This window comes from Natator depressus, chromosome 6 (assembly GCF_965152275.1).
Source record: "Natator depressus isolate rNatDep1 chromosome 6, rNatDep2.hap1, whole genome shotgun sequence".
Classification (NCBI taxonomy): domain Eukaryota; kingdom Metazoa; phylum Chordata; order Testudines; family Cheloniidae; genus Natator; species Natator depressus.
Window position 1 is genome coordinate 62,466,754 of NC_134239.1, and position 12,958 is coordinate 62,479,711.

General features: G+C 44.3%; 1 protein-coding gene across 1 annotated transcript in view; it reads left to right on the top strand.

Moving 5' to 3' along the window:
- ZFYVE26 (zinc finger FYVE-type containing 26) overlaps positions 1 to 12,958 on the top strand; it is a 71,347-nt gene that overhangs the window by 43,520 nt on the left and 14,869 nt on the right. Inside the window, exons 26-31 of the mRNA XM_074955503.1 lie at positions 2,183 to 2,429; positions 3,119 to 3,175; positions 3,505 to 3,603; positions 9,435 to 9,592; positions 10,280 to 10,449; positions 11,379 to 11,410. Of these exons, the coding sequence (XP_074811604.1) occupies positions 2,183 to 2,429; positions 3,119 to 3,175; positions 3,505 to 3,603; positions 9,435 to 9,592; positions 10,280 to 10,449; positions 11,379 to 11,410 (763 nt within the window). The remainder of the gene's footprint in view (positions 1 to 2,182; positions 2,430 to 3,118; positions 3,176 to 3,504; positions 3,604 to 9,434; positions 9,593 to 10,279; positions 10,450 to 11,378; positions 11,411 to 12,958) is intronic.

The window sequence follows — 12,958 nt, forward strand, 5'->3', positions numbered from 1 at the left end:
GAGGTCTGTTATTTCTCACCTCCTATATATTTATTTATTTATTTTAAAACATTTTTGCTGTTAACAGCATGTTATCTCTGGAGACACACATCCACAGTTTGAGAACTGCAAAACTAAGCATCTCTGATGGTATCTTCTAGACTGAGCACTGAGTCCCATTGGGTATAGAAAAATTAACCTAAATCTATACAGAAGCCCCTGGAACCCCATAAGATTGGGTCCCTAATCATGAACTATTGGAACTTATTTACAAAACTTTTCATGAATATATTGCCTCATACTATAGAATTAGAATTTATAATCCTTATTCCATGATAAGATATCTTTGAACTATAATATATCTTAATTAAAACTATTTTTAGATAGGTTTTTTTCCCTCAAAAAGCATTTTATCAAAAAAATCTGATTTTAAATAAAAAATCCATTTTTTTAAATTTTATTTTATTTTAAAAAAACATTGATTTTTTTCCACTCTGGAAGGAATCGTCAATTGCACATACAAAATGGGAAATGACTGCCTAGGATGGAGTACTGCAGAAAAAAATCTGAGGGTCATAGTGGATTCACAAGCTAAATATGAGTCAAAAGTGTAACACTCTTGCAAAAAAAAAAAAAAAGCAAACCTCATTCTGAGATGTATTAGCAGGAGTGTTGTAAGCAAGACACATGAAGTAATTCTTCCGCTGTACTCCAAACTGATTGGGCATCAAATGATGGAGTCCAGTTCTGGGTGCCACATTTCAGGAAAGATGTGGACAAATTGGAGAAAATCCAGAGAAGTGCAACAAAAATGATTAAAGGTCTAGAAAACATTACCTATGAGGGAAGATTGAAAAAAATTGGGTTTGTTTAGTCTGGAGAAGAGAAGACTGAGAGGGGACATAACAGTTTTCAAGTACAGAAAAGGTTGTTACAAGTAGGAGGGAGAAAAATTGTTTTTCTTAACCTCTGGGGATAGGGCAAGAAGCAATAGGCTTAAATTGCAGCAGGCAGTTGAGGTTGGACGTTTAGGAAAAACTTCCTTACTGGTGGTTAAGCACTGGAATAAATTGCCTAGGGAGATTGTGGAATCTCTATCACTGGAGATTTTTAAGAGCAAGTTAGACAAACACCTGTCAGGGACGGTCTAGATAATACTTAGTCCTGCCATAAGTGCAGGGGACTGGACTAGATGACCTCTCAAGGTCCCTTCCAGTCCTATGATTCCTCCTTGCTTTGGGAGAGGGCATGAATCCCAAGCTTGTTCTTGGATAGAAGTAGAAAATACAATAGCTGTTTGATGCACTCTGAGCAATAACACTGCTATCTGTATAATATTTAGCACATATATGGTGTCTTTCATTTGAGGCTGTCCAGATGCCTTCCAGATGTGGGCAGTATTATTCCAATATTTGGATGGGAGAACTGAGGTGCAGAGAGAGCAGCTGCCTTTACAGAAGTCACACCAAATCCATGACAGAGCTGGGACTAGAACTTGGGTCTCCTGATTTTTGCCCTCCCTTGCTCTGGCCAGTGTGTCCCTTGTTCTTGCCACTATGCTCCACTTTAAGCAGATATTTAAGCAAACTGAATGGATTGAAGTCTCATCTATAACTCTGCCCTGTAACATTACCAGTATCATACCTGCTTTAGTGCTCCCTAAAATAACTGGTGCATGGTGCAATACTCTTCTGTTACCTAGCTTACCTGGTATATTGGAAAGTGGCTATAGTAAGTGGCCATTCTTGAGGAAAGTACTATCTACTGTCTCCATTTTACCCTATGATGAGTGTAATGGAACCGAGCAGCAAAAAATATTAAGGATTGGGTTAATTATTGTTTTTGCCTGCTGTCTATTGTAGTGGGAGAACAATATTCTGCCTTTCTATAACTCCTCTCCCCTGACAATCGTAAAGCATTTTACAAATGCTAATTACATACCTACTTCACAGGGAGGTTGTGATATTTCATTATACAGTTAGGGAAACAAACTCTCTTGCCTCAAGAGGTTTGCCCAAGGTTACATAGCAAGTCTGAGGCAGAGCCAGGAATAGGACCCAGGCTCTCAGGTATAGTCTTTAACCTCTCAATATCGCTTCCTCCCCCATATAGATCATTCTGTAGGGAGCTTTTTGGGTGTAGCTAATCCTTTGATTCTGGCTATGTGATAATGGTCGGTCTCTGTCTCCTTCCTGTGTCCAAGGTGTTGCTGACTCTTCCTGAGCCCTACCGTGCTAGCTACTCCCACCTGTCCTCCAGGCCTCTGCTCATGCTGGAGCAGCTGCTCATGAACATGAAGGTAGATTGGGCAGCCGTGGCCGTGCAGACGCTGCACCAGCTCTTGGTTGGGCAGGAGATTGGCTTCACTGTGGAAGACATGGATGCTTTGCTCTCCAAGTATTCAGAGAGAGCCCTCGACTTCCCCTACTCATTAAAAGAGAAGAGATCAGGTGACTGCATTTCAGAATTTTCCCTTTTACCAGGAAAGGCAGGGGCAGAGGCTACATTGTTGTCAGTTACCCTTAAGAGCACCCTACCCCATTTTACTGCAGGGTTTTATACAACCAGATATCCCCTCCTAGTTCCAGCCGAGGGCATATTCTTTGAGAAGTCGTCCTCTTTTCACCACACCATGTGTTTTCAAAAGACTAGTGGCCCAAATAGTCTTAATTTTCACCTGCTGCTTTTTTCAGGGCCCTCTTCCTTTTACCATTTAATCTCATCCCTTTCAATGTAAATTCATTGATGGACTTAATATATAATGGGGGCTTCAATAGCATCTTGCCCAAAAACAAACAGGAGTTTATGTTGTGTGGATCTAAATGGGGATAAAGTCTTTAAGACTTGACCCCTTTTTGTACTCTCTGCAAACCCCCCCGAGTTTGGGGGCAGTTCTGTATGATTGGTTGTCTCTGCCTCAAGAGGTCTGGGACTGGAACAGCAGAGGGTGCTGCAGATCAAAGCAGGTGCATCAGCAGAGCTGTGCATGAGAAGCCTGCACAGCATTTGCTTGCATTATGCCTCCCTCTAATGGTTGAGCTTGTTTAATAAAATATGCATCTTTTTCTTGTTCCAGTCAGTTGCTTGCAGGAGATCAAGTCTGACACTCTAATATTAGTATGTGTGTTTACCCTGCCAGGGAGTCAGATGCTTCCTCTTTGCTTTGACCATCCTGTTCCAGTGGAGGGGAACCAAAGTCAGATTAACAGTGTTGTTATATCTGTCACAAGTGTGGTATTCTAGCAGAGAGTTTCAGCACCTGTCCCATTATTCCTGTGTCTTTCACAATTGTCCTGTCCCGAGATAGGGAGTCTGTCTCTCTGTTTAGGTCTCTGAGCAGTAAGACCTGTGTGTGTAGTTTGCATGCTGTAGAGTTAGTTAATTTGTGGGCTAATCTGCATGAAAGATGTAGTTAATCCCGTGTGGACTAACCCTTTTTTGCACACTGCTGTGAATGGGTTATGCTAATCTTCCTACTGGCAGATGAATGGATGACCAATATTTTATCTATTTCCTTTGCCCTAGATTCTGTGATTCGCACCCAAGAGAGTCTCAATCAGGTATCTGAGTCAGATACCTCGTCTAAATCAGGATCAACAGAACTGTCTCCTGCCAGTTTTCCTGGTAAGGAAAAAGTCTAATGGTCATACTGTTTCTGGTCCTCTTCTTACTCCTTCTCAACCTCATACTCTGCCCTAATCCTGCATCCTACCCCTCTCTTTAAAATAACAGTAGTTACACACTCTGTTCAAATTCAGCACAGGTGAGTAATAATCTAGCACTGTTTGGAGGTCTAGGAAACATGAGTTTGTAGGGAGAGGGTCTCAGTTGGGTTCTTAGCGGACAGGTGTCCGCATCACAAAAACCACCAACACAATTGGCACTAACTGTCCCCTTTCCAGCAGTCTTGGCAGAGAGGCCAGCGGCTGAATGGGCCATGGAGACTGAACTTCCCTTTTGCTCCTGAAGTTTTTCCCGCCATGTCAGGGTGAAAGCAAATGGGCAGATGGTGGTATAGGATAAGCTTATGCTGCCAACACTTCTACAGTATCTGCTCTGTGACTAAACAGGATTTCAAACTCCAAGGCTGTCACCTTAGCACTCTTCATTGTTTGTTTGGGAGATCGAGCAGAGAACCTCAATCTGGATCCCTTGTTTTGCCCCTCTGACCTTTCCCCATTCCCTATTTTTTCATTCTTTGTCCTCTGTAACTAATTGTTTTCTAGGATCAGTGGCCCTCCCCTCTCCTGAGGGGCAGGTCTTCAGTTGTCTCAGTAGGCTCTGATCACTGGTCTAGAACTCTCATAGCCTGGCACTTGTTAGCAAAAGCAAAATAATTATTTAAAACAAAGCAAACCTTCTGAAAAGTATATGCAGCTAGAAATAAAATGTACTTAGTTCACCATCACATCAGTCCTGAGTGACATTGAAGAGTGTATGATCACATCTTCAAAGGGTAAGCATTGCAATCTGATACTGAATCTGTGCTCCCAAGGCATGACTGGCAGGAATTCCCAGCACTAGAGTTCTAAAGGCATTGGTTGACCTGTCTCCTTAGAGGGTGGCATGTCTTACTGTAGCTAGTTATCAGTGTTCATAATCAATCTGGAAGTGCATGTTAAGCGGTATCCGGCAGGGATCTGTCCTGGGTTGGGTTCTATTCAATATTTTCATAAACTATTTGGATAATGGCATAGAGAATACACTTACAAATTCTGCAGACAATACCAAGCTGGGAGGAATTGCAAGCGCTTTGGAGGACCAGATTAGAATCAAAATGATCTGGACAAACTGGAGAAATGGTCTGAAATAAATAGGATGAAATTCAGTAAGGATAAATACAAAGTACTACACTTAGGAGGGAATAATCAGTTGCACAGATACAAAATGGGAAATGGCTGCCTAGGAAGAAGTACTGCAGAAAAGGATCTGGAAGTTTATAGTGGATCACAAACTAACTATGAGTCAACAATGTAATAGTGTTGCAAAAAAAAGTGACCATTTATTCTGGGGTGTATTAGCAGGAGTGTTGTAAGACACAAGAAGTAATTCTTCCCACTCTACTCAGCCCTCAGATGAAGTATTTTGTCTAGTTCTGGGCACCACACTTCGGGAAAGATGTGGACACATTGGAGAAAGTCTAGAGGAGAGCAATAAAAATTATTAAAGGTCTGGAAAACATGATTTATGAGGAAAGATTGAAAAAATTGGGCGTGTTTAGTGTGGAGAAGACTGAGGAGGGACATGAAAACAGTTTTCAAGTACATGAAAGGTTGTTATAAAGAGAAGAGTGACAAATTGTTCTTAACTACTGAGGACAGGACAAGAAGTAAGGGGCTTAAATTGCAGCAAGGGAGATTTAGGTTAGACATTAGGAAAATCTTCCTAACTGTCAGGGTGGTTAAGCACTGGAACACATTGCCTAGGGAGGTTGTGCAACCTCCATCATTGCAGGCTTTTAAGAACAGATACACAAACAACTGTCGGGGATGGTCTAGGTCAGGGGCGGGCAAACTTTTTTGGCCTGAGGGCCGCATCAGGTTTCAGAAATTGTATGGAAGGCTGGTTAGGGGCCGCTGTGCCTCCCCAAACAGCCAGGCGTGGCCCGGCTCCCACCCCCGCTTCTTGCCCCCTGACGGTCCCCCTGGGACTCCTGCCCCATCCACCCCTCCTGCTCTCTGTCCCCTGACCGCCCTGGACCCCCTGCCCCTAACTGCCCCCCTTGGGACCCCTGCCCCATCCAACCACCCTTTCTCCCTGACCACCCCTGGACCCCCCCATCCCTAACTGCCCCATCCAACCCCCCTCTCCTTCCTGACTGCCCCCCCAGGACTCCTGCCCCATCCAACCACTCCTTCTCCTTGTCTCCTGATCACCCCCAGAACCTCCACCCCTGACTGCCCCCTGCCGCCCCATCCAATCCCTCCTCTCCTTCCTGACTGCTCCCCCGGAACCCCTGCCCCCATTCAACCCCCCGGTTCTCCACTCTCTGACCGCCCTGACCCCTATCCACACACCCGGCCCCTGCCCACCCCCCGAACTCCCCTGCCCTCTATCCAACCCCCGCCCCCTTACCGCGCTGCCTGGAGCACTGGTGGCTGGCGGCGCTACAGCCATGCTGCCTGGCTGGAGCCAGCCATGCACTGCGCAGCACAGAGCACCGGGTCAGGCTGGGCTCTGTGGCTGCGCTGCCCCAGGAGCTCACAGCCCCACCACCCAGAGCACACCAGCAGCACGGCGAGGTGAGGCTGCGGGGGAGGGGGAATAGTAGGGGAGGGGCCGGAGACTAGCCTCCTGGGCCAGGAGCTCAGGGGCTGGGCAGAACGGTCCTGCGGTCCGTGGTTTGCCCACCTCTGATCTAGGTTATACTTAATCCTGCTTCAGTGCTGGAAACTGAACTAGGTGACCTATCAAGATCCAGTCCTATATTTCTGTGACTCTGAAAGTTGATAGAGGAGCTCTACATAATGGCTGCTGCTCTTGCTGCATTTCTGCTCTTTCTTTTCAGCTGTGTAGATAACTCTTTTTCCTTTGGGAATGATTCTTTTCCTGACTGCTTCCTTTTCCTGACGGTCCTTTTATTTAAATCAACAAAAATCTCAAGGTATTTTTGGTGTTAAGTCCAACCCACCTTGCATATGTCACCCAACCTTAGGTTTTAAATTTCTATTTGGTTACATCCCTACACTAGTCATACTCTGTTTCAGAAGGCTTGAGAAGCAGCCCCAAGTGATGTGATATAAGGGGCCCAAGTCCATACTCAAAAGTGCGTCCAGAATTGCATGTGCGGATCAGGAAATTGCCTCCGTAGAAGTCTAGTTAAGCATAATCTAAGCACAGAAGCCTAAGTAGGCATGGTGTGATGTTTAGAGCATGATGTGAACTAGCGCATGCAATTGCAGGAACCTACTTGTGGTTTCTTGTCTACTTTTGCAAGTTGACTTGGAGCTCTGATTTTGAGAAACTTTGGCCCAAGAGTTCCTTTCTGGAAAGACAGGTCTGTTGCATGAGAAGCTTTTGGATGGACCATTGAGCAGCGATAGTCCTCTCTCACTGCTTTCCTTTTCCTACTCCCTTTGTCTATCCCCAATTTTTAAAAAAATCAATAAAGCTGTGCCTATTCTTCACCATACTTCTTTGCTTATATGTTTGTCCCCATTGCCTACCCTTCATCTGTTTGCATCTTTAGATTGTAAGGCCTTCAAGGTAGAGATTTCCTCTTTTCTATGTTTGTATTGCACCCAACACAATAGGTGAGGACTGCAGTCACTAGATTTTAACTGAAGCAGGGTGCCTTGTCACCACTAGACTCTTAACACAGATTAGTTAGCATGTGTTACATCACATTTTTAAAATCTTAGTCCAGACAAGGCCCAAGAGACTGTGTCCTCTCAAAGAAGTGCTGCCCTGGATGCTGTACAGGTGTGTGGGGGAAGGAGAGAGGAGGGAGAAACCCTTCCACTCAGCAACCACCAAGCCCCACCCCAAATCATCCTGTTTGTTCTTGTGGCCACAAGACTGTTGGATATGGTAGGATACAAAAAGAGGTTTGTTGGAGGGGCGGGGGGAAGGTTAGGTTTTTAAAAGATGTTTTTGAGTTATGGACCAAATTTAAAAAAATTGAGGTCTGGTAATTGGAGCAGGGCACCCAAGATTCAGGAGGCCTGGGTTCTCTAATCCCTGTGCTGACACTGGCTTGCTCTCTCCTCTTTGGCAAACTGCTAATATCCCAGCACCTCAGTTTTCCTTCTATGAAATGGGATTAATATGTGCCTACCTCAGGGGTATTTTGGAAGACTTAATCACTGTTTGATATTCTCATATGATGTTTGTGGCTTGGGCTCGGAAGCCAAGTGAGGGGAGTGGGCTTCAGAGCCCGAGTTCTAGCTTGAGCTGCAACTTCAAATCACAGTCTACGCAGCTATTTTTAGCTCAGTAGCATGAGCCCAAGTCTGTCAACTTGGGCTGGAGGCTCCCTGCCGGTGGCTGTGTACACATACCCATAGTGATCCCTGCTCCCCCCGCCACTCCTATAAATGGGGGAGGTCTGAGCCATGGCCTGGGACCAGACCCATTCTCAAGTAAAGCACCTCCTCACTATGCGTATGCGGGGGAGGGTAGTGGTTTTGCAGGGTGGGTATTTCTCTCACTTGACTTCCTTCTCTGAAGCTTTCTATGCTCTCCTTCACGATGATCAGGCAATACGGATGATCAGAAGGTTACATTATTTGACAGGTACGGTGTGTTTAAAAACCATGAACTGGAGATAGGGAAGTGGTCCATGGATAGGGACCCTGGGAAAAAGGATTCAGAAGAGCAGCCTGGAGGATGTGACCCATCCGTTTGTCTTGTATTCCTGATACAAATGTTAGTGTTGGGCTTTCTAGCTCCTGTAACTGTTCCGGTATTATATGAAAATGAAATACTGGGTTTCACTTATGTCCTGCATGGATCTGTTGACCTCCTGATAGAACATCACTAACTTCCTTTTGCATCTGGCATTAATCTGCACTCCAGTGCTTGTCAGCCTGATGAACATGAAGTAACTTTCTCTTAGTGGGAGCATGTTACTTCAGCTGGAGTTTAAGTTGTTTCAGTTTTAGAAGTAGTATGTGAGGGGAATTTGAATGGGTTACAGGTGTAGTAAAGGGTCCCCTTGCCTTTCACGTCCAGGAGCCAATTCCTGTTCAACCCATGTTAGTAGTGAATATTTGACAGCTGTTTGATTTGTGTAAATACCCACATCACACAAACTACTGCAATTAATAGCACCAACAAGAGGCCAAGCTGGCAATCTCAGTAGTGAGACCAAGGATTTGAAAGGTCATGGAGACTAAATTATCCTTTTGCTGCTCAGAATTAATTCCTCCAGGCCAAGGATATGATGTGATGGTGAAGCAGGGGTGCACTGTGTGGAAGTCTAGGCTGCTGCTGTCCCATGTTGTAGTTGCTGTTGTGCTGAAGAAAAGTCAGTCTGGCACTTCTGAGCAGCACAGAGTATAGCTGTACAAACGCGCATGTATCTGGTGTTGCATTCCTGCCTTGTAGAGGCTCTCCAGGTAAGATTGGTTGATGACAAGGCACAAGCAAGCCCAAAGATCGCTTTTCTCCAGGTGTGGTGGGGATAGTGATGTATGGCTTCAAACACAAAAGCAAGATTTGCCTGTGGTAGTAGGTACTGAAGTGACTGGAAGAGTTTGCAGTCTCTATCAACATATGTTGTTGCAACATGCCAAGAAGCCTCTTGTGCATTTAAGAAAGATCTCGTTATTTAAAGCATCTGAATGCCTTACGGTAGGATGTACCATGTCTAGCATGGAGGGTTGAAAGGTACTAGTAATCTTTTCATTGGTAACCAAGAGGGTCAGTCTGACTGTGCTTTAGCATGTGGTCTGGTCTCTGAAATTCCACTAAGCAGCCTAAATCCAATTCCACATATGGCTTGGTTCTCCAAGGTATCATCCAGTCTTCAAGTCCGAGAGAGAGAAGCCTGCCTCGGAATCTGTTTCCTCAAGAGTTTGTGCCACCTGAGGTGCCACCGTCAAAGCAGCAGTGGATCCCCGATGAAACTGAAATTACATGCATGGTCTGCAAAACGGAACGTTTTACTATGGTAAGGAACCCGGGTCAAATACAGATACTCGTAAGGCTGTGGTGGGGCACGTGTTGGTGGTTTGGTTTTTTTGTTTTCCCTGCAGCCGGTGATTTAACATGAAAGCTAATTCAGATGGACTGTTTCCTAGGAGCCCCCCATGATGCTAGCAGTTTGTCCCTCATTATGTTCATACCGTCCAAATTGCCAGTCAAACAGATGTTGAAGGGGAGATTGTGAGGTTTAAATGTATTTGAGGTGACAGGCTATACTGATGGCTCCTGAAAGATCTTTCTGGGGCAGGTGAAGTGATAGAAGTAGAGCCTAGGAAGGGGAAAACTGATCCTGGGAAAGTAAACTGCTAAGGCTCTTGTGGAATGTCATCTTGTTCTTTTCCAGTCAAAGACAGTCTACGGAACTTCTGCATCTGGAGAGCTAAAAGCTGAAAAGCCAGACTTCGGCAAGCTAGTCCCAATTGGGCACATTGTCCCTCCCTGCCATCACCACCTTTGGGAGAAAAACAATCAGTGGGCAGACCTTAGAGATTTTTGAAGCCTGAGATGAACAGAAATTATTTGCTCTTTGCTGTTCATTGTTTTTAATAGGGTAAATTCACCTATGAGCTGAGTGGCTCTAATAAAAGAAGGAAATGTCAGCTGCTAATCTACTACACTCTTCCAATTAAGCATAACCTCTCTTGTGTCTCAGTTTAATAGGCGCCATCACTGCAGACGTTGTGGGAGGTTGGTGTGCAGTTCTTGCTCTACCAAGAAAATGGTGGTGGAAGCTTGTAGAGAAAATCCAGCTCGTGTATGTGACCAGTGCTACAGCTACTACAGCAAGCATTGTCCACCTGTCTTAGCCCAAGACACGAGCATGTAAGTCCTTGCATACAAGTTCTGCATAGTTCCATGTACCCCTCTTCCCAGCTCTGTATGTGTGTGAGACAGCATAAGTACAGCAGTGCAAGCACTGTGCTTTAATCTGACCAGAAAGAGCCACCTCCATGGATTCAGAAATGAGGCTGTGGATTAAGTAGCCCTTGAGATTGCCGATGAAGGGGCCAGTAATGATGAAGGGTTTTGTGATGTGGATGTTTTCCCCTGAAAATGGGACTGAAACTCATTTCATACAGACTCATTGAGCTGGTGGAGGATGTGGTGAGGAGAAGTGGGAGAGCAGTCACCTCTCTGCCCTGCTATCAGTGGACCTACTGGGAAGAGATGAGCACAGTGCAGTTTTGAAATGGTACATGAGGGAAGAATGAGCAGTAAATCAGGGGAGCTTGTGGCATTTCCAAATACATTAACAGGGCCCTAAATTTTGTTTGTGTGGGGCAAGGAAGCCAAAGGGGGACAAGTAGGTTGGACGATAAAGGATTTGAGTATTTCTTGTTCTTTCTGTACTGTGGCTGGTGGTGTGTGAGGTAGCATAATCTGGGGGCAGAGCAGAGAACTGGATGCCAGGAACTCCTGAGTTTTAATCTCATCTCTGACACACACTTCTTCTTTGCCCTTAAGCAAGTCTCTTAACTCCTTACTGCCTGTTTAATAGATACAACACCTTTCCTTCTGGAGGTTATAAGGAATAATTATTTAATGTTGGTGAAATGTTCTTAGTGCCACATACTTATTTTTCCATCTGTATATTTTTTGGGGAGGGGAGAGGTCATCAATTATTTTTTATAACTAATGCTACGAAAATGTTAGCAATATTGAACGAGCCATTTTCTTAACTGCCAGGCTTTAATCACTCTTTCCTCAGTGTGTTGGAATGGGTATGAAGCTTCTGTCTCTCTGTTTTACAGCACAAAAGAGGAAGATCAAGACTTGATGGAAGGTGAGAACAAAGTAACGTTCAATTTCTGCTTTTAATGTGTACGATTGTCATCTTTGTATGACAATTGCTAATAAGCTGGAAGCTGTGTTGTAGCTAAAGGATCCAACAGCACTTCCAGTAATAAAATCTCTGCTGTTTTCAACTATCATTGGTCTGAAGTCAGTCATGCAGGAAACTATGAATGGAGTTGAGGATTGAGCTGCTGGGTTCCAATTCCAGCTCTGACACTGTCTAATTGTATGACCAGTCACTTAACCGCTCTGTGCCTCAATTTCCCCGTCTTTCAATAGTGTTGTGAGACTTCATTCGTATTTATAAAAGCACTTTGCTCTTCTCAAGCATCTTCATGCAAAGGATCTCAAAGTACATCATTATAAAAGTTGAAGTATTTTTCTCTCTGGCTGCTGGTCTAGGACCTGTGGATCTTGCAAGCATTTGTTCTAGTCTTCCAGAACATTTCCAGGTCTGGCAGGTCATGAGAAAAGGGCCCACGAAGTATGGGTGCTAGTTGAAATACTGAAATTCTTCTAGTAACTAAGGTTAAAACATAAAACTTTTTAAAGCTTCTCAATAGTTCCACAAACCATAAATACAAGCTAGTATTTTCCTCTCTCCCAGTGAAGTGTGACAGGCTGTTTATTGTCAAAAGCAGGTCTTGTTGCTGTGCTCCAGAGGAGCTACAATGGTCAGGCGAAGAGCAGCTAGTATCAGATGTCTAATAAATACAAAGATAAATACTTCAGACTGAAGCAATTGAAAATGGAACTTCTGGTCAGTTGCTGCTGGAAGATCTTTGTCTTCATTACTTTGTTCAGTCTTTCATTTGTGTCCAGTATTTAGTGCACATCATTTCATTGGACTTGTGTAGCTCCTCTTGAGCATGGCAACAAGGACAGCTGCATGGGACTTGTACAGCCTCTCAGACTTAGCATGGGAAGAACCAGAGCAGAGTGATGCAGCAAAGTGATACTGACTTTGTGGGACTATGGGGATGTTTTGCTGAATAAGGATATTAAGAACATAGATGTCACTCACGCTTTTAAAATGGGCTTGTTCTGATTGCCATCTGTTATCTTCCAGTTCAGTTTGGACATAATTTTCTATATATCTTAAGGTTTTCTACTGCTGCCTGTCATGGTACAATCGGAGTATGTTTCATAGCAATAGACAGTTTCATAGCATAAAGTCCATAGCAATAGATAGTCCTTGGTGGACTTTGTGGAGTCTGTGGCGTTTTTCCCTTTTGAGGGAAAAACTTTGCTTGGTGTAGAATTTGGATTTTGAAAGGGGGTGTTAGTTGGCTTTTGTGGCTCAATGTTGTCACTTTTAGCAGCTAGTATCTCAAATCACTTCACCAGAAGGGTAATGCTTCCCAAGTTGCTTTAAGATGGCCTGCAGCTTTGGTCTGACTACAGCATATGTCAATTTTGATGGGAGAGATTCTCAGCTCAGAATTAAATTTGGGACCAAAAAGCCAGATAGTAATCAGAATGACCTGGTTTTCATGCTCCCATATCTCATGAATTACAGTACCAGGGCTAGAAATTA